This window comes from Epinephelus fuscoguttatus, linkage group LG12 (assembly GCF_011397635.1).
Source record: "Epinephelus fuscoguttatus linkage group LG12, E.fuscoguttatus.final_Chr_v1".
NCBI lineage: Eukaryota > Metazoa > Chordata > Actinopteri > Perciformes > Serranidae > Epinephelus > Epinephelus fuscoguttatus.
Genome location: NC_064763.1, coordinates 29,954,542 through 29,976,929, shown reverse-complemented (window position 1 = coordinate 29,976,929; position 22,388 = coordinate 29,954,542). Strand labels below are relative to the sequence as shown.

The window sequence follows — 22,388 nt, the reverse complement described above, 5'->3', positions numbered from 1 at the left end:
CGCTGGCTTCTCTACGTGTCGCTTCCGTACGCAGTCAGTGGAGCCCAAATGAATATGCCGCGACGCTACACTGACGTGATGTAGGTTTGCAGCCGGTGGAGCCCGGCCGTGTGGTTCTGCTCGTTAGTAATTAACTCTGACGTTGGATGTTCACTTCTTCACACAGATGAGTATTGAAAAATATTTTTAATACCCCCCCCTCCCAGGACCACACCACCACGAATAGATTCCTGTCCTGTGGGAAACACTGAATAATAATAATATTCTACCTGTTCTACCTCAACTTTCCATCTTGTTTTAGTATTTTTTTACTGTTCAATAAATGTTTCTTATTTTAAACTTGAGACCTGTAATATTTGTTATCATTGTGTCATTTCTTTTTATGTAAATTGAGGGAGCAAAAGCAGTATCGGCCCCAAATATCGGCTCAAGAAAATCGGCAGTCCATAATCGGTCATCGGCTAAGGGTGATGGCAAAAATCGGTATCGGCATCGTCCCTAAAAAAAAAATCCATATCGGTCTATCCCTACTTGTTTAACAGCACAATGCAGAGTTACATGATGTCCTCTGTATTCAAAATGTACCCTGCTCTGACTTCTCAGCACAATGAAAAGTGACACCAGGTCTATGTGGTGGTACAACTGACTGAAAGAACTTCCTGTCTATCTATTGCACAAAATAGGTTGATAAAATGTTATTCTGAGTTACATGTGAGTACAAAACCACCTTAGAAACTGGGTTGAACATTATCCTTAAGATATCAAGGTCTTAATTTAATACAACAACTATATAAGTCAATTTGACTTCAATTTTTTGTGTGTTTCAAGCAAAATACTGATAATACAATAACATACTGTTGAACTAAAAGCTTGTAAATCTATATAACACATCCGAATGAGCACTGGATTCTCTCTTAATTTCCGGGCATTTCTGTTTCCCAAAATAGACAGTATTTCTCCAGCTTTCTCGTCTGTGTTCTGCTTCTTCGGGCGCTTGGAAAAGAACAGCCACCACCAGAGACACAAACCCAAAGGCCAACATGCCACATGTCGGCATGCTGCTGGTGTGAAGGGACCACACAGAGGGTTGATGATCCCTGATGATGGCTGTGATGAAAGGACCTCCTGTCCTTTACCTCCTTCGTCTTACCATTTGCTCTGCAGCAGCCCTGTCTGCTCCCTCCTCCTCCTCTTCCTCCTCCTCCTCCTCCTCCTCCTCCTCCTCTCACTCTCCCTCACTTCCATCACAGGGTGTCTCACCAATGTGACTTCCTCCCTCATGTTTTCCTGACCCCCCGCTATGTGAAAGCCCTGGAGTCAAGTACAGCATCCCCACACTGCTCTGCCCCTCCCAAGAGAACTACACACTCTGTGCTGACCCCTGCCTTCCCCTGCCTTCCTCCTCCCTCCGTCTCCACACACCCACCCCCCACCCCAGCCTCTTTCCTAGGTGGTCTCCCCAGCGGTGTGTAGCAGATGCCCTGCAGTCAAGATTAACTTGATTTGTAACCTTTCAGGTTGTCCTTTCTAAGTACTTTTCCTTGTTTTTCATGCATGCCTCTAAGACTAAGGTTTAGAATATTGCTTCTTCACACAGTATTTAGTTTTATGCATTTTTTACATTCTGGCCCCAAGTAAATAAAAATAACTCATGTGAAAACATTAAATAATTCGTCAGTAATCAAGGTCAACTGACAGAAAGCTATTCCATTCATTATTTATAGTAGACTAAACGGTCCAGCCATTTACGAATCAAAAATGCGGATCGCTCACTATTTCCAGACTCTAAAGTGTGACATTTTGTTGCTTTACTCAGCTTAATGTCATTTTATATTGAATGCCTTTGGGATTTGGATTGTTGGTCAGAGAAAATAAGCAATCTTGTGCTCCAGATAATTGCAATGGACATTTTTCATTGTTTGACATGTTATATTAAGATGGATTAATCAGAATTTATTTACAGATTTATGATAATTAAGAAAATCTCTGATATAGAATAACGTGCCCGAGGTTAGTGACTCGCAGCGTCAGAAACCAACGAAAAAAGGCGACTTTAACGTCAGCATGATATGCAGCCAGTTGCCCTTATAGTTTAATGGTGCCTGGCGGTGTCAGGGGGAAACGCAGCAGGACAAGGATGAAAGTTAAGATGGCAAAAGTCCGACTGGAGTGGGCAGGAGGGGTGGTGGATGGGTCCAACAAACACCGACTTCCACCCGAGAGAGCGGTGTTTGTGCCCCGCAAGATTCTAAAGCCAAACCCTGTTGTTTTTTCCTAAACCCAACCATGTGTATTAGTTGTTGAAGGAAAAAAAAACGTCACTTTGTGGTGTTGAGACTGTATGAAAATGTTGAAATTCCAGTGAAAACAAAGTCTTTTTTGAAAGCAGACAATGCATCTAATAGGCAGACTTCACACAGTGTCCCAGAACGTCAACAACCAACACACCAGGATACTTTGCACGTCATATGTGGATGTGGAAAGTCCATGACCAAACGTCAATATGTGACGAGGTTGGAGTGAGAACGTGTTGAATTAACAAACGTTTGCTGGCTTTCCTCTTTGTTGACACAGGTATTATTACTGATAAGAAGTTTGATGGTGACAGATAAATGTAACACAAAATATGTGCTATCATCCCCTGTCATGATCCTGAGTGTAATACTGCTGCTGCTGGCAGGCGAAAATTTTGTGTTGTGTTTTCAGCCTGAAATGAAGGGCTGTGATTTGAGAAAACCTTTTAAGACAAATTCCATTATTTCAAAGTGAATAGCTGGCAGGTAAATCCAATTCTGTGTCTCAAATCCTGACAAGTTGTTGTTTTTGTAGATGTTTTTCACCCAATTGACGAAGCACGGCACACTGCTGCACACATCTAAAACTCATTCCCTTTCTATTACCGTCTTTGTCCCTCTCCACAGATACTATAAAGGCTTAGCAGACATTTAAAGGAGAGACTGATGTAACATGTGAGAGAGAGAGGAAGAGCACTGACATCAGAGCAGAGAGGAGAAACGGCAGGGAGACAGCAGTTACATCCACAACGTTGCGTTTTCTTTTTCTCCCCCAGAAAAGAGTACTGCCCTGCAGTCACAACTCACGTGACGCCATGTGTGTGTGTGTGTAGCAGAGAAAATGTGTGTCTACATGTGAGTGTGTGTGAGAGGGAGGGAGAGAGACTGCTGGCAAGCTAAAATGCCCTCTGTGCTGGAATTTACCAGATGGCACTGGACAGAAACAACCAGGGGTATTACACCCCCACCCCCCAACCACCCCACCCACACACACTGCATTTTCTAAGCCTGTTCAGGAACGAAGAAGCATGCAGTGACAGAAATAGATGCAGGTTTACATGATGTAATGCAAGCCATTTATAAAATCTTCAAGACATACTATGCAGAATTTTCCTAAAAAACAAGACTCATGCTGTATTTTCCTGCAGAGACTCCGCCCTTCGCCTGTTTTTTCTTATGTTCTTTGTATTTTCTGTATTCAGGATGTTTATGGGCGTGTACCTTAAAAGCACACAGGTGAGTTTGGAGATTTATCAAAAAAGTACCGACTAGGGACATCCCCAATCTGATCTCAAAGATCAGGATCGGGGCCGATTAAGCCATTTTTTAACTGACCTGGATCAGGTACACTGGGCTATATAAAGAAGCCAAACCTTTATTTAACGTCAGCTGTCACAGTTTTTACCCGCAACGGACATGTCTCCAACTCTCTGGTTTCCCAGTCGCTGAACACTCTTCTCAGGATGCCTTCATTTTCCTCATTTATCGCCATAAACTCAGTCATGTTGCAGCGAAGATGCAGTCAGAAGTACCTTTTGTTCTTTTCCTTTCTTTGGTTGCTAGGGTCCTCTGTGCAAGGGTTTAACAAACTTAAAGCAGTTCCTGAAGTGTAAGACCAAGAGCAGGAGGAAACCTCAAGAAGAAGACTTCAAGATGTTTTGTGCAACCTTTGTTTTTTTAAAGGGAGCCGTAACTCGGATTTAAAGGAAAATCTTCAAGTAAGGTGCTTTGTGCAACTGCTCCCAGGTGCCAGACCATAAGCAGCAAACATCCAAAGGACACAGTGCCCGAAAAACACAAATATAGCGAAGTGAAACACTAAAACAGAAGTGAGTCTAGGTTTGGCTTTTAATTTTACTTTCACTGGCAAATGTGTTTTCACACAGAAATGGACAATCCTGCATAGCATACCTTTATAGTGAGCATATATGATAATAAATCTAAAACCTATTAGATGTATTTAGACATTTTGTAGAGATTTAACATGCACACAAATAATTATAACAATAATAGCTGTAATAAAGAGATTACAGGGTGAAAGGTGTATATTCAATACTAAGATCATTTTTGAGGCTGCTTGTGATATTGTATTAGATCTCATTAGATCTCATACCCATTATACCCACACCAAAGCAATATAATGTATCTGCTGCAACACAAACTGTGGCCTCAATGCCTAGCAGAGTTACTCAACAGAGAATCCACTCACAATCCCACAGGAAGCCCCGGCGCTTCAGTAAAAACTGAAGTGAAATTAATTGAATAAATTATCACGACAAACACAAAGTTAGTGTGCGACTGTTTGTGTTTACAGTGTGTAAGACATGCATCTTCAGGGGTTTCCTTTTTGTTTGTTTTTTACATTGTTGTCTGGTTTGAGATCTGAGCCATCACTTATGTTTGTGTTGTGCGCAACAGGAAGAAGGCAGCGTCAGTGGGGAGACAGTGGAGGCAACCGCTTACAGAAGCAACAACAGGAAGGAACGGGGCAGCAAGGAGGAGGGGGGGGGGGTAGCGGCTGGGGACCCAATCAAGATCTTTGACAAACATTGTTCCACCCAAAGGCAGAAAAAAATAGGAATGCAGATGACATAATCTGCCAAGGGGTGCTGTTTACAGTATGTTGCGCTTCCTGTTACGTGACCATGAGGTGTTCACAGCCATAATATAGTATTTGCTCCTTGTATATCCACCTGAGTTCACCAGAAAATGCATGCAGAGGTAGCTTAAAGGTTGACACACTTTAGCTTCACAGATACAGCCCTGTTTATTCAACACTGTGACATTTAGATTAAAAATTAAACAGGATGACTTTACCTGCCATCTCTGAGCCTTAATGGTTCTGGTAAGCCTTAAACCACACTGCCCTATGAACTGTAACTGCACCAAGATCAGCTGACTGAGCTATTCTGTGCCGAGCTAAATGGAAGACAGCTAAACTTAGCTAAAATGTGCCAGCCTTTCTCACACACAAACATTTGAGCCTCAAACCCATGAGCCTAGAATATGGATTTAAGAGACAGTGAGCGCTGCTGTTTCGCCCGTAACTGTATGTTTAGCTGAATGGCCTCTGCCACAGTGAAGCCACTTCACAAAAATGTGTAATTAAACTATACAAAAGGTCGATATCTGATGTCCTCTCTGTGAGTCAAAGTTCTGCTGCTTCCCTAAAGATAAACCGATGCGTCCTCATTACAAGAAACAATGAAAAAAAAATAGATGATAAGCCCCCAATCATTCTAGTCCAAGGTCCAATGCTTCATTACTGCTAGCTCGTTCAGATAACACACACTCACATGAAACATACACACATGAAACACACACACACACACATACACACAAGCCCTGCTGGGATCATTAGAGATATTCATAGTCAGAGTGTTCCATAGCATCCAACATGCAATGAATTTGTGCAAGACAGCATGAAGGCCAAATATACCCTCTCTCCATGCTTGCTCTTTCTCTCTATCATTCACATTCTCTCACATACACACACACACACACACACACACACACACACACACACACACACACACACACACTTCCTTCCCGTCTCTGGCTGTCTCCTCTATCTTAAACTCTCCTACGACTATTTCCCACCGACATATCTCTGTCTCTGTGTGGGTCTGTGTGAATATCATAAAATTAAAAAAAAAAAAAAAAAAGTTTCCACCTCCCTATTGTTTCCTCTGACATCACACGACCTTTGAGCTACAAGCCAAAAGCATTTCCTACCTATTGTCTTTGACTATGGCCTTTACAGCTCACAAATTCAAATACGCAAGTACCCAAATTATGCACAGTTACATCCTGTTCAACATAAACTATGCAGGTTACTGTCTTTGTAAGTTGTAGTACAATGACACCAGAAGCAGTGTTTTTACACTGAAGTTGTCGAAGACGATTTCAGCGGTTGAGACAAACAAAGGTTTGGGTTAATAATAAGAAAAATAGCAGGATTATTGGTGTTTACACGGCCTGTTCACATAGTGGCAAACCACTGAAAGCTTCAGCACTAAAGCTGGCTCACATTCTTAGCTGAGGATTAAGACTCTAGTTTAGTTAGTGCTTGGTATAGTACACTTACTAAGGAATCAAATTTTATCTGTCATGAGTATGCTGTCGTATGCTGTCGCCAGGGCAATGCTTTGATGTTGCTCCCGTGAAACGACTACAGCACCCCTAAAAAAGCTGATGACCCATAAGCAGAGGTGGACACCTATATGAGAGACAAACCCCCCAACCCTTAGTGGATACTAATCCTCTTCACTGGAAGTGGAAAGTTTCAGCAAACTTTCTGTTGCTGCCATAACACACTAACAATCAGTTCAATGTCTAAATGGTTAGCACAAGCTAACATCCAACACTGAGCCATTTAACAGTCGCAACAAACACACACTGACACCAAAACAGCTCAACTCTGTTGTTAAAACCATTAGGTGACATTCGTTGGTGATGCTAACAGTTGGCCCTGTCATTGTGTGCAGGGTGGGCAGACTCCAAACATCCCCAGCGCAGAGCTCACATTCATGACAAACACAGCGAGAGAGTGGGACAAGGAGGCCCTAAGCAAAGCAATACACTACATGCAGGTCTAATTAAACAAGATTTATTCCCATTTGAAATGATAACACCTCTGCCGCAACTTGTCGCTTAACATTTAATGATCGGAGAAGGAGGGGTGGCTATCGGTCACAAATAACATTCTAAATTAGCATACCTATACGATACCCATGAACCTCTTCAGGTGTTACTGTAGCGAAGTGGCCTGTTTTTGTTCAATTTATATCACACAAAACTAAATATTTTTGGGTTTAGGACTGTTGATCGACTGAAACAGCCAATCTGAGGGTATTGACCTGTACTCTTTTATTTGCTAGTGTTTAAAAGACTGAACAATTAGGCTAATCAATTCACAACAAAAATGAACAGATGGATTGATAATGAAAACAATCATAGTTGCAGCCCCTAGACACTATAATATCATTAACAGTCAAATGTGCCACATTGCTGAGTTGGGTTCCAGTACAAAAGCTTGTCAGACCATCTCGTTTTGAAAGCATATGAAAGTTATTCATTAAGTCATAACCACAACAGAGTAGAAGTCTGGGTTAAAGGCATATGTGTGAGGACTGGAGGCCAGCTGATCCTGTTGGAACATCCAGTCAATGAGGCTTGACCTCTGGATGACTGCTCCGTGGCTAATGTCTGCCCTGTCTGGGACCCAAAGAGTCTCAGCACTGACCCTCTAATTCCCTCAGTGCGTATTGTCTGTCTGACTGCGCTGGCACAGGACGTTCGAATATCTGGACAGATTTAAACACTGATTCAGAGATGGCAGCCTGTCCCGAAATGTATCAGAAAGAGGGACAGTTGACTCTTGCTAGCGAGCTGCTCTGACGCACACACACACATGAACAGCCTGTGCTGGCAAAGGCGAAGCTTTAATATAAATGTCCCCTCAGCTGGAAATTGTTTCCAGTGCAGCTGAAAGGCTCCTTTTATTGAGCTACTCAAACACTACCCCTCCCATCCCTTATTTCTCCTACACACACACACACACACACACACACACACACACTCTCTCTCTCTACTCAACATTTAGACTTACAGAGAAGTGCAGTGTCTTTTTTTACTTGAGAGCTTTTGTTTTACATATATTTAAATTATATGTAGGAAAATTACAGCACATGGAAAGTCCCCCTTCTGTAACATCACTTGAATGACAATAACGTTAAAACAAAAGACTGCATCACGATCCTGAGTGTGTCAGAGCAATTAATGCCTGGTGTAAAACTGAAATCAATTGAGTATGTGCACCAAGAACATTGATTGAGCAGGTTATTTGTGCAGAATATCCATTAGAAACTTATTATCTAAAAAGGAACACGAACGCTAGCAACTGCTAGTCTCCATTAATGAGTCACATTAGTTCACATTACTGATTGGCAAAAAAATCTCTGTGAGTAGAATATTCAATGAGGCTAACGTGCCGCTTCACAGAACTGACTCAGTGGATATGAGAAATTATACAAATGAGCAAAGTGTTTTTCACACTGTTTACTGCTTTAAGTAAAAAAAGATCTTTTTAAATCCGGTTAAATTAGCTTTTGTTTCACTACTCGTCTTCCTCTTTGCGTGTCACTCTGTAACCCTTCGCAATTCAAGTTTCTCTTCCTTCATTTAGTTTCTCAATTCGGCCAGCCCACAGCATCCTATGAATCTCATTTCTGAAATATAAGGAGGCAGTAAATGTGTTTTCTTTTCACCATAACATAGCTGTTGTTTTGCTCATTTGGTTTATCCTGGAGTCAGGATCATAGCTACCATGGAGGGCGTCAGGTTGTGTTCGTGGTATTGTTTGAATAGAAAACTATACTTTGATTTAGTTTTATATTCCTGCCCGAGAATTTCAATGACTTGGTGGTGGCTAGTCAGACTTACCAGAGAGATATAAGGCACCAAATGGCACAGTGCCACAACACCACTACATGCAAACAATGGCCTTTAGATGCAGCTCTAGTTAGCGCTGTTCTTTGGAGCAAAAGTGTGGGTGTTACTCAGCAGCAAACAGGTCACACTTAACAGGAAGAACAGGTTGTGCTTTAGCTGGTTTCTCTATGCAAATGTGCGCAGGCATTAACAAAATACAAACACACATACTTCAAAAGTGGCTGCAGGCATACAGATTCTTGTTAAGACTTTGTCGTCTTGGCGCCATCTGAGTGCTCGCATATTACTCACACTCACACCCACTCATTTATGTCATGCTCTGACTCTGTAACACTTGGCATAAAAGCTGAACACTGTCCTCGTTTTACTTCTGTCCTGAGGTGTCCAGCATGTACTGTAGAGAGCTGTTTTGCAAGAGCTCAGAGCTCAGGAATCAACAATTAGCACTGTGAGTTTGGTGTAAATTACACTGCTAAAACAACTCCTATAAAATAAATTTTCAAGGACATAAAGACATGCAGCAAACAAGTGCCTATTCACTGTCAAGAGAGATCAGGACCGGAATCAATAGACCAGTAGTTTCCTCTTGAACCGAGACCCGGGAGCCCCTAAAACGGTGAAGTACTTCAACACATTCCTCAGCCTGAGCAAAGCCATACCTGCCAACAGTGACTGCTGAAAAGAGGTGGATTTTCCAGCAGAATAAGCCCTTATCCCAACACGCACACACTGACTTTATTTTTTTTCTTAGAAACCCTCTGGGTTACTCACAGAACTATTCAGTCCTCTGGCTGGGCTGATCCGAAATACAAACCGACAACAAAGGAGATGGGGTCTCACTTTCAAGCCTGGTGAGTGAAATCTAATAACTAGCTTCATCCTGAAGATTCAATCTCAGTGGTTATTAAAGTTTGCTTTGTGAAATGTGTCTCCAGCCTCAATTAGCAAAAGCATTAGAGTCAACAAAAACATTTTCACTCCAGTTTTCACTTGGTTACCCAATGCAAAGAAGAAAGCAATTTGATTAATGCGTCCAATGACTCCAGTTTAATTGAGTTGTTTGATAGTGGAGTTAATGTTGGGGAGTGCGTGTGGTAGCCTCCAGTGTGCAGGGAAATAGGAATGGAGTGTCTTTGTTAATGTTAATGTACAAAATAGCAAAACTAATCAGGTTAGTATAGTAACCTAGCTCTACTATGATTACAACCCTAAGGACCCACAGACATGCTGCATTTTTTGCACCCTTAAATCCATTGTTTTCAATACAGACACACGGTAGCGGCGCTCTCACTGTGGCGTGCAAGTGTTCCCAGGTGCCCTGAGATGAACAAAGTTCAACTTTTGGAACACAGCAACACACACCGCACATTATTTGACAAGAAACAACTGAACACAGCCTGGAGATACCTCTGCTTTCTTCGGTAAATATCTGTCTATGGTAAATAGAAGTTTATCATTTTATTGCAGGTCTATCCAGAACTTTATGATCTCTCCCACAGATAACATTTTAATACTCTACGTCGTTACTGTCTTGTTTTTAGTCAGATGAGGACCGCAAAGAGAAGTGGAAGTACTTGTGGGACACGGACATTAAGGAAAGGAAAGTTAATTGAAAGAAGTGGTTCAGAGGGAGGCAAGGAGAGGAACTGATGCTTCATGCTTGCTCTTGGGGTTTTTTAGAGCATTTCGTACCTCAAACATGCCGCAATCAAGTCAGTCAGGCCCTCAATCCACAGATCTCGAATCCAACCAGGTAAAAAAACTCTAACACATTGTCTCTATTAGCTACGTTCTGCTCACCTGGAAATACCGTGGTCTTGTTTGTATGTAGGTTTTATTTCTTGCCAAGTAACCTTTAAAAATGTATGGCACCAATTGTGGTGCTGCACTAAAGTCCCAGTCAGCTTATCGTTGGGTTGAGCTGTAATTGCTTAAAGTGATGTTAATGGTTAGTGTGCAACTCAGTAGAAGTCTTTGTATAACCTTTACAGGAGGGCCAAAGTGGGAGTGATCGCAGCATAACCCTCAACCTGGTTCCAATGGAGCAAGGCACCGAATGAGTAGGCAGCAGCTGACGTGTGACTCCCTTCACCCTTGTCCATACTGTCCCTGTTTAAACTGGACATCCCACAGTCAGAGAGTGATAAGGGACTGCAGACCTGGACCTCTCAGACTTGCAGGGATGCATCATGTCTACTCCAGAAAAGCAAGATTATAATGAGCTTTATTATCTGAGGCTTTTTGGAGACGAATAAAAGGTTGTCTCTGCAGGAAAAGGCACAGGTCCAAATAAATATTCACACACACACACACACACACACACACACACACACACAGTCATTATCTCTTAATGTTTCATGCACTGAGTTGTTTGAAAGCTTTTTCTGTTTTGTGATTTACAGTTCATGAATTGTAGTTTGGAATAAAAGATTGATGCATGTTTTAATGTTTTTGTACCTCACTCCTGTTTATTGGGGACATCTTGTTTTTCTTCTCCTGGCCACGTAGTACTTTTTTTCTGTTTTCTCAATGACCTCTAACTCAGTTTACTGTGGCATTGTTGCAATAACAAAATAAATCCAATGGATGTGTTGCCAGAATGGCAAAAGTGCCTTGGATAGTCGGTAATTGAAGATTTGCCTCTCTCTGTCCAGGTTCTGCCCAGGGTACAGTTCCATCATGAGAAGCTGCAGAGGAAATGCCTCATCAGTGACAGAGACATGTGGCACAGTCCCCAGATGTTCGGCACCAGGGAGAGCTGCGTCCCTTGGGGTGTCAAGACCACCTTGGCACAGAGCTCTTCCAAATGGAGAGGTAGCCACCATTTCTACTTCGGCTATAAGCTCCAACATCCATCACACGGAAACAGTAGCGGGCATTTACCACTGCCAGGAGGATGATGGAGAATGTTCTTTTATAATTGTGGAAAAGGGAGCCACTGGAGGCAGAGGCCTGGATCACTACATGCTCTCTATCAACAGCCCAAATGCAGTTTGGGAAATCCCACAGCTGCTAGAAATCAGCTGGGATTGCTCTCCAGCTTTAATTCTCTGGTGGTGGCATGTTTTCCCCCAACAGGTTTTTCCAGATGGCCTCACAACTGCACAAACTGTGGAGTGACCCGCCCAGTAACTGAACGCAATCCACCTGACTGAATCACCAGTAGCTAGATACCTGTTTTAAGACAGTGGGAGGTTTGGAGGATTACAGGGTACGGTTGAATTAAGACACCTACAGTTTGATTAAAGAAGCTTCAACTAATTTAGTATCCCACCCACTGAATAAGATGCTTTAATGTAAAAATACAAAACTAGCAATCACTTAATCAGACAGTGAATGGGATTTTTTCTTTGTACTTTTGACTGAAGTTATTACTACAGATTCTTATTTGATGTAGCTAGGCGACTTTAATTTACAAAATTGTAACTACATGTAGCAATATTTAACTTTCTTATCTTTTCTAAGCATTGGTCAGTCATAAACAAGACAAGTTGGAGGTTTAAGCACACTATCGCATCACTATTTAGATACCTGAGACAAATGCAAAGCTATTCAGCAGAAGTTATGTCACGGTTGCAGCTGTGTTTAGAGATTGGTGGTCCAATCTTTGACAGGAGCAGATCAAATTGCTTCCTATTGAGCCTGAAAGGTGGCTTAAATCTTGCCCCATCCAAACACAGCCCCTGAATCAAATAGTTTTTTTTGGAGAGGCCTGTAAGGCAGAAAGCACCCACAAATAGTGATTCTCCCACGCTTCCTTTCAACATCGAAAAGCCAGACTACTGCAAGGGTTTGCTCTGATGGGAATCAAGAACTTTGCTAAATGCTACCTTTTCCAACAATACAAATATATCTAGCTAAGCTTTTGGACTGAGATGTTAGATGGTAATGATACAGTTAGCTGGTCGCTTGGCAACATCAGGCACAACCTGCCTCTGTGCCCTTGAAAGTTGGCACAAGAGTAAGCACCTATCACCTCACCAATACACCTTGTGTTTTTCAGGTGGTAAAGGACGCAGCATGAAACTCAGGCCTAACACAAGCAGAGCATACATGGCATGTGTCTGCACTGTGCAAGTTCTGGAAATCCAAAACTCCTGGCTGCCAAGCTACAAAAAAAAAAGGTTATATTTATTGCCTCCTAGAAATCTGATATTCTAGGTATTTTTCACCACCACAAGCAGTATGACTCCCATAGAGGAAACATGCAGCTATAGAGAATACCATGAATAACTGATCAGCTGAGACAGACATGAAAGACGGAAGGGAGGGGGGGGGGTAGCAGGAGTGCTGGCAGGTACAGTAGGTGTCATTATTCATAGAGGGCATCACACAGGATGCACATGCCCAGACACATGCCACATTGAAAAATACACAGACAAACATAAGCAAACAAACAGTTACATAAGCAATCAATGGACGAGAGGTTCTCAATAGGACTTCCTGTTGGTGTTGCAGACATGCATCAATACAACTGAATTAATTCTACACAATCGCAGAGGACTACTGGATATGCTTTACAATCCTTCTACAGAGACAAAGCACGGGCTCACAGCCAATTAAAATATGATGTTAAACAACCATTCATTTCTATTGTTGCTTACCCACTCAGTGTACAGTAATACCATTAACAACTGAGTATCTGGTCATTTGTTTTTCGTGGAACAGATCTTTTCGCTGCTGCACTTGACAATCTGTAAGTGTTCTGACTCTGAGTCATCAATTTCCTGAAATGCCTAAAATTAATATGAATAAAGCACAACTCCTGCACCTACAGAACTGCTGTCAGAACTTTCCGTGTCGCTCCGAGGCCTGCATGTGACAATGTCAGAGTCGATATATCAACTCCTGCACCCGGGCGGGATGACGTAATCCTGATCCTGATCTGTGACTCAGGCTCACAACACATGGCATCGGCAACCGCGCACATATTCAGTGACACGCTTCATCCAACTGTCAGGATCCAATAGTGTTCGTTTCTCCCTCTGAATGTGTTGATCAAAGCCCTGCAGGCAGCTCTCTCTGCCCGAGGCTGCAAACCGCCTGCGGACTTCTCTCTCCGTCTCTAGCTACTCGGTGTCAGTGCTGAGCTAAGCTCGAGTGGGAAGAGGGACGGGGAGTGCTGTTTTCAGCAGCAAGGATTCCCCACCCATTGTTTTTTGATCTGCGACCGACACACCGCTGACCTCCGACCCTAACCTTTGACTCCTTTGTGTGTGTGTGTTTGTGGGTGTGTCTCTGTGTTTCTGTGTGTCCCACTGGGACTTTTAAACAATGTGGGAATGAACTATAAACCACTTTCAAAGCATCCAAATTATAATGAGCCACACAGAGAGTAACACTGGCTGCTAACTAGCTTTTAGCCACATACTGATACAGTGACACAAAAATCAACTTTTCTTAGTTTATATATAAATATAAATATATATATGTATATATATATATATATATATATATATATATATATATATATATATATATATATATATCTCAACAAATTTATGGTACCATCAATGGTTATAGCTTCTGAGCGTGAATTCTTGCTCGTTTCTTCTCGTCTTTTATAATACTAAACTAAATATTCTAGGGTTTGGACTACTTGTCAGAGAAAACAACACATTTATGACATTATGATGGGCTTTAGGAATCTGTGACAGGCATTTTCTACTATTGTCTGACATTTTATAGACTTAATAATTGTCGAGAAAATAATAATCAATAATAAAAACAGGTGTTAGTTGCAGCCCGAAATGACAACCTACAAACTTCCGATATTTATTGCAACTAACTTTAGTCGTACTAACTTTATGAACACTATTCCCATCAAAGGACACCAGCAGCATTTCCTGACAATTTTAGAAGACCTCACAGACCTAAAGAGCTCACAGGGTGCAGCTGCCGTTTGACCAATCTGATGAATGATGAAGGTCTAACAACTGAAACAGCATTGACAAAGTGAGTGCACATGATTCTCCGGTTCCTTCACAGCCTGGTGTTTGATCCTCCACACTTGACAATAAGACATTTGAAGGGTTAATACACTCTATCGTACCTCCTGCTCTGGCTGAGTACAACGGCTGCTATTGCCACCTCCAGCACAAATTAACACATACTCACCACTGCACAAATGACAGGGTGTTTGAGCACTACCCACCGTGTGTGTGTGTATAGTATGTACGTGTGGTAACAGTGTTTATTTCTTCATCTCATATCGAGATCAGATGCATGCCAGCGCAACTTCCGACCAGGAGGAGAAGCCACACAGTCATGTTGTAATCACTTCAGCCAGCGGCTTTATTAACGGCTGATGAATAATTTACTTGTGCTTTGTATGTCAATTAGAAGAACAAACAAGACTGTTTCTTGTTTCTGAAGCTTGAAAGGAGAAGGATTTAAGAAAAAAAGGCTGCATTAGAATGATATAAAATGAAATGTGATTTTGGAAAACACTTGAAACAAATTCAATTGTTAAAATATGTCCATGACAAATTCCTAGAGTCTGAGGGAGTGTCTTCAGGTTACTTGTTTTGTCTGACTGACAGTCCAAAACCTCAAAAGTAATCAGTTTACAATTTTAAAAAAGACAAAACATGCGATAATTCACATTTGAGAAGCTGGAGCCATTTAATTTCTGGCATTTTTGCTTCAAAATAGTTGCTAATGAATAAATTGACTCGTGTTTTAAAACAATCTGAGACATGGGCAGTGATTTAAAGGTCGGGAATTGGGCTAATTTCTGAATTACTCTTATGATAAAGTGGAGCCGTCACGTACATCTCCCTGTGCCTGTGTGTGTGTGTGTGTGTGTGTGTGTGTGTGTGTACCTGAATCTCCCTATCTTGTCTGCCGTGCTGGGACATATCGAAAGCAGTGATGTTTGAAATTCACTCTGCTCTGTGGGATTCTCATTCTTTTTTGTGGAGCGTATTTATTCAGCAGGTCTTATCAGAGCTGAGGTGCTTTATTCATCTCCTGCTTCTCTCTTTCTTGTCTGCTCGCTGTTGAAAACACACACATACCTGCAGTGCACCCCGACCCAATCCCTCCACATACTCACACGGGCAGACCTCACATCCGAGCGTCCCACTGTTGCCATGGGGACCATTTCAACCCTGTCAGCACTTCTGAGGTTTCGCCTGGAGCGAAGGCAATTTGCTCCCCTCCCCATCCTTCACTCTTCCCATCCCTCCACCCCTCCTCCTTTTCTCTTTTCCAAGACGGGAAAAAAAAAATCCCATCCTTCATTCTCAAGAGGCACGACTATTTCTTCTCCTATTCTTTCTCTCAGATTCATTCACCCACAATGTTTGGCACCGGCAATCTCCTCTCCTCCTACTCTCACTCCCACTCTACACAGGCTTTATAAGTGTGTGCATACACTTGCTCCTTCCCCAGATTGAGAGAGAGTTAGGGAGGAGGGGGGGGTGAAGAGTGCATCTGCTGCTGATTTCAACCACACAGGATGCGTTAAAAGCATAAATTTCCTCGGAGGGGCTAGTCTGATGTATAGATTGAGCTAAACCACGAAAGGAAGCAATTGCTCTGAAGATTGTCTCTGGCAGAAATCTGGAAACGTCTTGCTCCTGTGCAGAATTTGACTTTTACATTTCTGCTGCAGGCATGTTCATAACATGAGCCCGAAGATGGCATCTCTGGCTGAAATAAAACCCATTTAAAAACAATGCTCGAGAGTTGGCAGCTTGAAAAATATTATTATTTTTCCGTTGAACTTTATGCCCAACGCTGGCGATAAATGATGCGATAATAATGCGATACTTCCCCCACAGGGAAATTCTCACAGCACAAATCGGGCTGAGCTATAAACCAGCTGGCGGGGATTCAGTGTATTGCTTAAAGACACTTCAGCAGGGCAGCTGAAGGCTTGAACCAAAGTTCTCTGGCTGAATGATCATCTTATAATACACAAGAAAAACAATATGAGGACTGTTAACTGACCCATAACACTGCGACTGAAACTCATATGAAGCCTCACACATCTACACAGATGGTGATGTAACAAGACTTTCTATGAACACTATTTAGATTTAACCACCAGCTTTAAGAGATCAGAAAATGACACATTCGGCTCATGATTATGTCCATAATCCATGAAAATTCCTTGCGACGTGCTATACTTAGACGCTTTAGCTTTGCCTGGACATATACATCGAGGCCGGCTCACCTCTAACTTCCTCGTAGTATTATCCCAACAACATAATGGACCTGCTGTTCAGGGGATCAGCTGAACGTGGACACAGGAGACAGGCACAGCTGGGATAGCTGAGGGGCACATTACGTGGTTTATCCCGTCTATACATAGACCTGGAAGTATTCTTAAAGCCACCACGCACAAGCGGCAAAGATGACAGACATAAACCTGCCAGACAGAGAGGAAATATCATGTCTCAGACTGGGTGAGCCCAACTAAACGCATTTTATACGCCTTTTAATTTGTGGAGTAGCTTACCCATGAGATGCTGACATAAATCTTTATGATGGGAGTTCATAACACACACCACAGTCTGTAAGCTTGGGCAAAATAAGTCATAAGAGGATAGCGTCTTGAGAGGGTGGGGGTAAGCTGATAAAGTCACCTGACGATGACCACAGACTTAAGGTTATAGTTTAGCCTCCTGTTAAAGCACCACTACATCAGTAGGTGTGACATAATGGGGTTGTAGCAGCAATGCAATTACTGCTCACTGTGCACTCCAAGGCAGCAGCAAGCCTTCTCCTCAGCTGCTTTCTTGCATGGCAGAAAGACGAACAAAATATCAAACATAGAGCACACCGTAGACACCAGGAAAGGTGGGAAAAACTGGAAATTCCTGTGTAACGCCAATACAAACAAATCTAACAAACATAACACTTAATATATCTGTTCCTGTAGATCCTGTAGCACATTTACTACCAATCAATTACATCTCAAATAACAGCTAATTATATTACAAACCATGATGCTATGTTTTAGAAATTTGGATGTGTTTTGACTACTTGTCTTTATCTCCCATTAATCTCCAAATGATATGAAAATCAATTACTCGGCTCTTGAAACTTGCTTGAGTCGTGCAATCCCTCAGAGTGAACAACAGGGCTGCTATTTTTTCATTACTGATCATACTATGTGATATTTTTCCATTTACTTCAATTTATAGTTTAAATAAAAGTCTGAAAAATACACATACATCGTCAGAAACTCAGACATACTTCATTTTATAGCAATATAAAACAGAAAAGAAGCATTTAAAAAGCTAAAACCAGCTAAATGTTTGCTTGATAAATGACTACTCAACTATCACAACTGGCAACTGCTCAACAAATCAATATAATGTTTAATCTGTTTATCCCTAGTGAACATCAGCGGCAATTCAGTGCAAACTTTTCAAATCTATGTGAGCACAGAATACCTTGATGTTCACTGTGATCGATCACAGGAAATGAAGAGATGTCAGAAGCGTGCTTATAGGGTTTCATAGTAGAGAGAAATCAATGGGAGCCAATGGCTGCCTGAAACTATGGGAAAAATACACGAGAAAGAAAATCTATAACTGCACAAAGTGTGTGTAAAAATGGTCAGCAAAAGTGTATAGGTGTACAGGAGTTAAAATGAGGAGGTAAAACTTGCACATGCAGATGAGAGTTAAGTTAAACTGCCACAGCTTCCTGCACTGGAGATCCTCAAACCCAACTTGGGTAGGACAATGTCACACTGGGACTATACAGTGATGTTCTCTACTCAAATTAATGATACCAGGAGTAGCAGCCTTGAAGACAGCTCCAAAGCTGCTCTTTTTTGGTGACCACCATGAGGAAATAAATGGCTGTAAATGGTTAAGTGTGAAAAACTGACAAGTGAATTCTCTCACCATGTCTGCTGGGGTGCTGCCCGTCATCGTGAAGGTTCTCCCGGTCCTCGGAGGGGTTCACACACACTCACAACACAAGACAAGGACACAGATATCCCCTGTTTTCGTCTCCCCTGTGAGAGCTCACACACACGTCGCTGTTGGGGTTTTAAAGCCGGAAACAAAAAAGCACAATGTATTTCCCGGTGTCTTGCTCTCCACAGTCACAACACTGAGGTAGTCGAGACGTGTTAACGACGCTGCTTCCTCTCTATTGCACAATCATGTCGCTGATCATTTTCCACACAAATTGGGAGATTCGGAGGTGTCGTTAATGATAGCGGGATGAGCTGTGGACCCGAGGGCCTCCTCCGACCCTCCACACATCAAGAGTACCCTGCTTTAGAAAAGGTGCCTACGCCATGCGAAAAAGCCAACACTGCTGGCACATCCGAACACGGATCTTTTTCTCTCTTGTGGAAGAAGAACAAAAAATATCCGCACGGTTACCGTCCTGTGATAAACTCAGTCACTTCCGGTTGTCGGTACACAAACGCGTCTCACGGCGAAAGCTGTCGGCGCTTCTCTTTACACCGGGAATTACTGATGATTGTTGTTTGCGATACGGACTGCTCTGCTGTACCTCTGCGACCCGTTCAGCTGTCACCCTGCCTCTGAACACTGACGTCAAGCTAGTAGCGGAAACCGACATGGCACTTCCGGTTTGGCTTTTCCAAATAAAACCACTTTAATATTTAGAGTACGCAGTATACGCATTTATTTCTTTTTCTTTTTGGTATGAATAAATTAATTAAGATATTAATTACTGCTATTTTGGTTGTTATCCAGCCCATTTCTACAGAAGTAAAATTTAAAACTGAATTTAGCACTAAAAAATCCATAAAATTAAGACATACTATTTTTTCACTGAAAATTCAATTTACTCCAAAATGTTTAACATATTATGATAAATGACATTTATTAATTAATTCATTTATTTATTTTTATTAAATTTTCTCAAAGATTTGGTTGTGTGTTTTTTTTCCCTCATTGTAATTATTATGTTTTTATTTATTGCAAGTGGCTTTGGTTTCAAAAGTGTGTGTGGTGGCCAACCAACCATTTTAAAATTAACAATGTAAACAAATTACTAAGATTTATTTATGTACTTATTTTGAACTTTGAATCTACAACCCCAATTCCCACAAAGTTGTGCTGTGACGCTATGTAAAAATATATTTGTGAATATAAATATAAATAAAAACAGAATGCAATGATTCCTTTTTCAACTATATCCAATTGAATACAGTCCAAAGACAAGATATTTAATGTTCAAACTGATAAACTATATTGGTTTTTGCAAATATTTTTATACAAATATACAATCTAAATTTGATGCCTTCAACATGTTGCCCCAACAAAAAGTTGGGACAGGGGCATGTTTACCACTGTGTTAGCCTTTTTTTTTAAACAATAAAAGTAGTAGTAGTAGTGGTACTAGTATCAGTAAGTGTTTGGGAGATGAGGACACTCATTGTTGAAGTTTTGAAAGTGAAATTCTTTCTCATTTTTGCTTGATATACAACTTCAATTGTTCAGCAGTCCAGGGGCTCTGTTGTTGTATTTTGCAATTCATGATGCACCACACAAATGAGAGAGAGAGACAGGGGTGGACTGCATGCAGGCCAGTCTGGTATCTGCACTTATTTACTGCAAAGCCAAGATGCAGTAACACATACAGAATGTGACTCATTGTCTTGTTGGAATTAAGCAGGGGCATCCCTGAAAAGATGTTGGCTGGATAGTAGCATACCAAAACCTGTATGTACCTTTCAGCATTCATAGTGCCTTCACAGATGTGCAAGTTAATCATAATGCCATGGGTAACATGGGTAACACACCCCAACACCATCACAGATACTGGCTTTGAACTTGCGCTGGTATCAGTCTGAATGGTCCTTCTGCTCTTTATCCCAGAGGACATGACATCAATAATTTCCAAGAACAATTTGAAATGTGGACTCTTCAGACCACAGCACACCTTTCCACTTTGTGTCAGTCCATCTCAGATGATGAGCTCAGGCCCAGAGAAGTCGGCGGTTGACATATTGTTGATATATTCAGAAAGAGTTCATATTTACAAAATAAAAAATCCATTCCAATCCAAAAATATATCAAAAAATATCTTGTCTTTGTACTGTATTCAATTAAATGTAGAACAAAAACATTTGCATATCATTGCATTCTCAATTTATTTACATTTTATACAGTGCCTCCTTTATATATTGACTTAACACATAGATATAGGCTATGTGAGTATGTACACAGCAAAGGGGGAAACTGGAGAAAATAATTTGAGAATAATAGTGTTGCATTTGTCCAGTTCCTCATCCTCAACATTAAAAGCTACTATTCAGCTGTTAAATTCCTCAAACAAAATATTAAATCACCATTTTTTTGGTCTTTTTTAGTATTTTGTATTTATGAATCCTGGCACAACAAGAGTTTCTTACACGCAAAGTGAGAACTAATAGACCTACTAATATTTGATCAGTTCCAGAACTTAATCATAATTTTGTGAAGACTTTTTTATCTAGGCAATATTCTTGCAACCGAAAGACAAAACAAAAATAAATGTATTTAAGAGCTTTGACTTATTTTGTTAAATTAAAGAGGTTTTGAAGTAAATAGTGATATCACTTGGTAAAGTAAGATATAGGGGAAAAGTAGGATTTCATTGTTATTCTAATTTTTATGTAGTATTATTTTGGCACCCTCATCAAATATTTTGGTAGTTATCTAGCCAAATTCAATAGAAGTAACAGATGTTTTAAAACTCAATTCAGCACTGAACTTCACGTTGTCATTGTTATGTTTTATTTTGAAGTCGAAATGACTCTATATCCGGGTTTAATGTTTCCCCACGCACTGCTTGATGCAGTTCCTTTAAGAACATGGCGGCAGTCCTCAGATTGGGGGTGTTGAACCTTTGGATTGAACAGGGAAGAGTGCTGGAAGTAGTGAGAGCATGAGTGGGAGAGAGTCCAGCCTGGGTGGAGGAACACACCTCTCTGAGAAACCAGCATGGAGGGGGATTCCTTGGAAAAAGAGGCACAACACTGAGGAGAAGGAATACTCAGTGTGTCCTTTCTGGGAAAATAGAAAATAACAGGCTGCTGCTAATGTTCATATGCTACACTGCATCAGAATACAAGATTCAGGCGTTTAGTGTTTGTTACAAATAAGAACCTGTCACATCTGTAAAGGTCAAAGGTCATAAAACTGTCAGTTATATTTGCATTCATGCACGGTGATGGATCATTAAAGTGATCAGTGACTTAGAGGATAAGACAGGGCTTCTGCAGTGACTTACTGTAATCAATAAATTAGCCAATCAGTATCCAGGATAGCATGGGCTGTCATAGAGAGTGAACAATGTCTTACAGAGCGGAAACGATACAATAATGGCCTTTGTTAAGCAGCCTGAGAGACTTCTGGAGTCAAAGTAACATCACAAATAGGAAATAATACATATATTATGCACAGTATATAAGTATTGTCATAGAGAGTTGGAAAAAACCTGACATACTATTAGTTCAATATGGCCGTGGGGTTATTTATAGCATGCATCAAATACATATGTAATATAATATCCTGTCCTTGATGAAGTGTTCTGCCTTGTGTATGTGCCTCTGCGTGTGTGTGTGTGAGTGTGTGTGTGTGTGTGGGCCCTGTTTCCGTCAGAGGTCGAGATGCGTATCGGCAGCAGGTCTGTCCCCTCTCTGGTGGACTGAGT

At 41.3% G+C, this 22,388-nt stretch overlaps 1 protein-coding gene across 2 annotated transcripts in view; it reads right to left on the bottom strand.

The window, feature by feature from the left end:
- Positions 1-19,273, bottom strand: part of ubl3a (ubiquitin-like 3a) — a 43,980-nt gene extending 24,707 nt beyond the window's left edge. For both annotated transcript variants that reach the window (XM_049591697.1, XM_049591696.1), the window contains exon 1: positions 18,614-19,273. In XM_049591697.1, the coding sequence (XP_049447654.1) occupies positions 18,614-18,640 (27 nt within the window). In that variant the 5' untranslated portion in view covers positions 18,641-19,273. The remainder of the gene's footprint in view (positions 1-18,613) is intronic.
- Between the last annotated feature and the right edge of the window lie 3,115 nt (positions 19,274-22,388).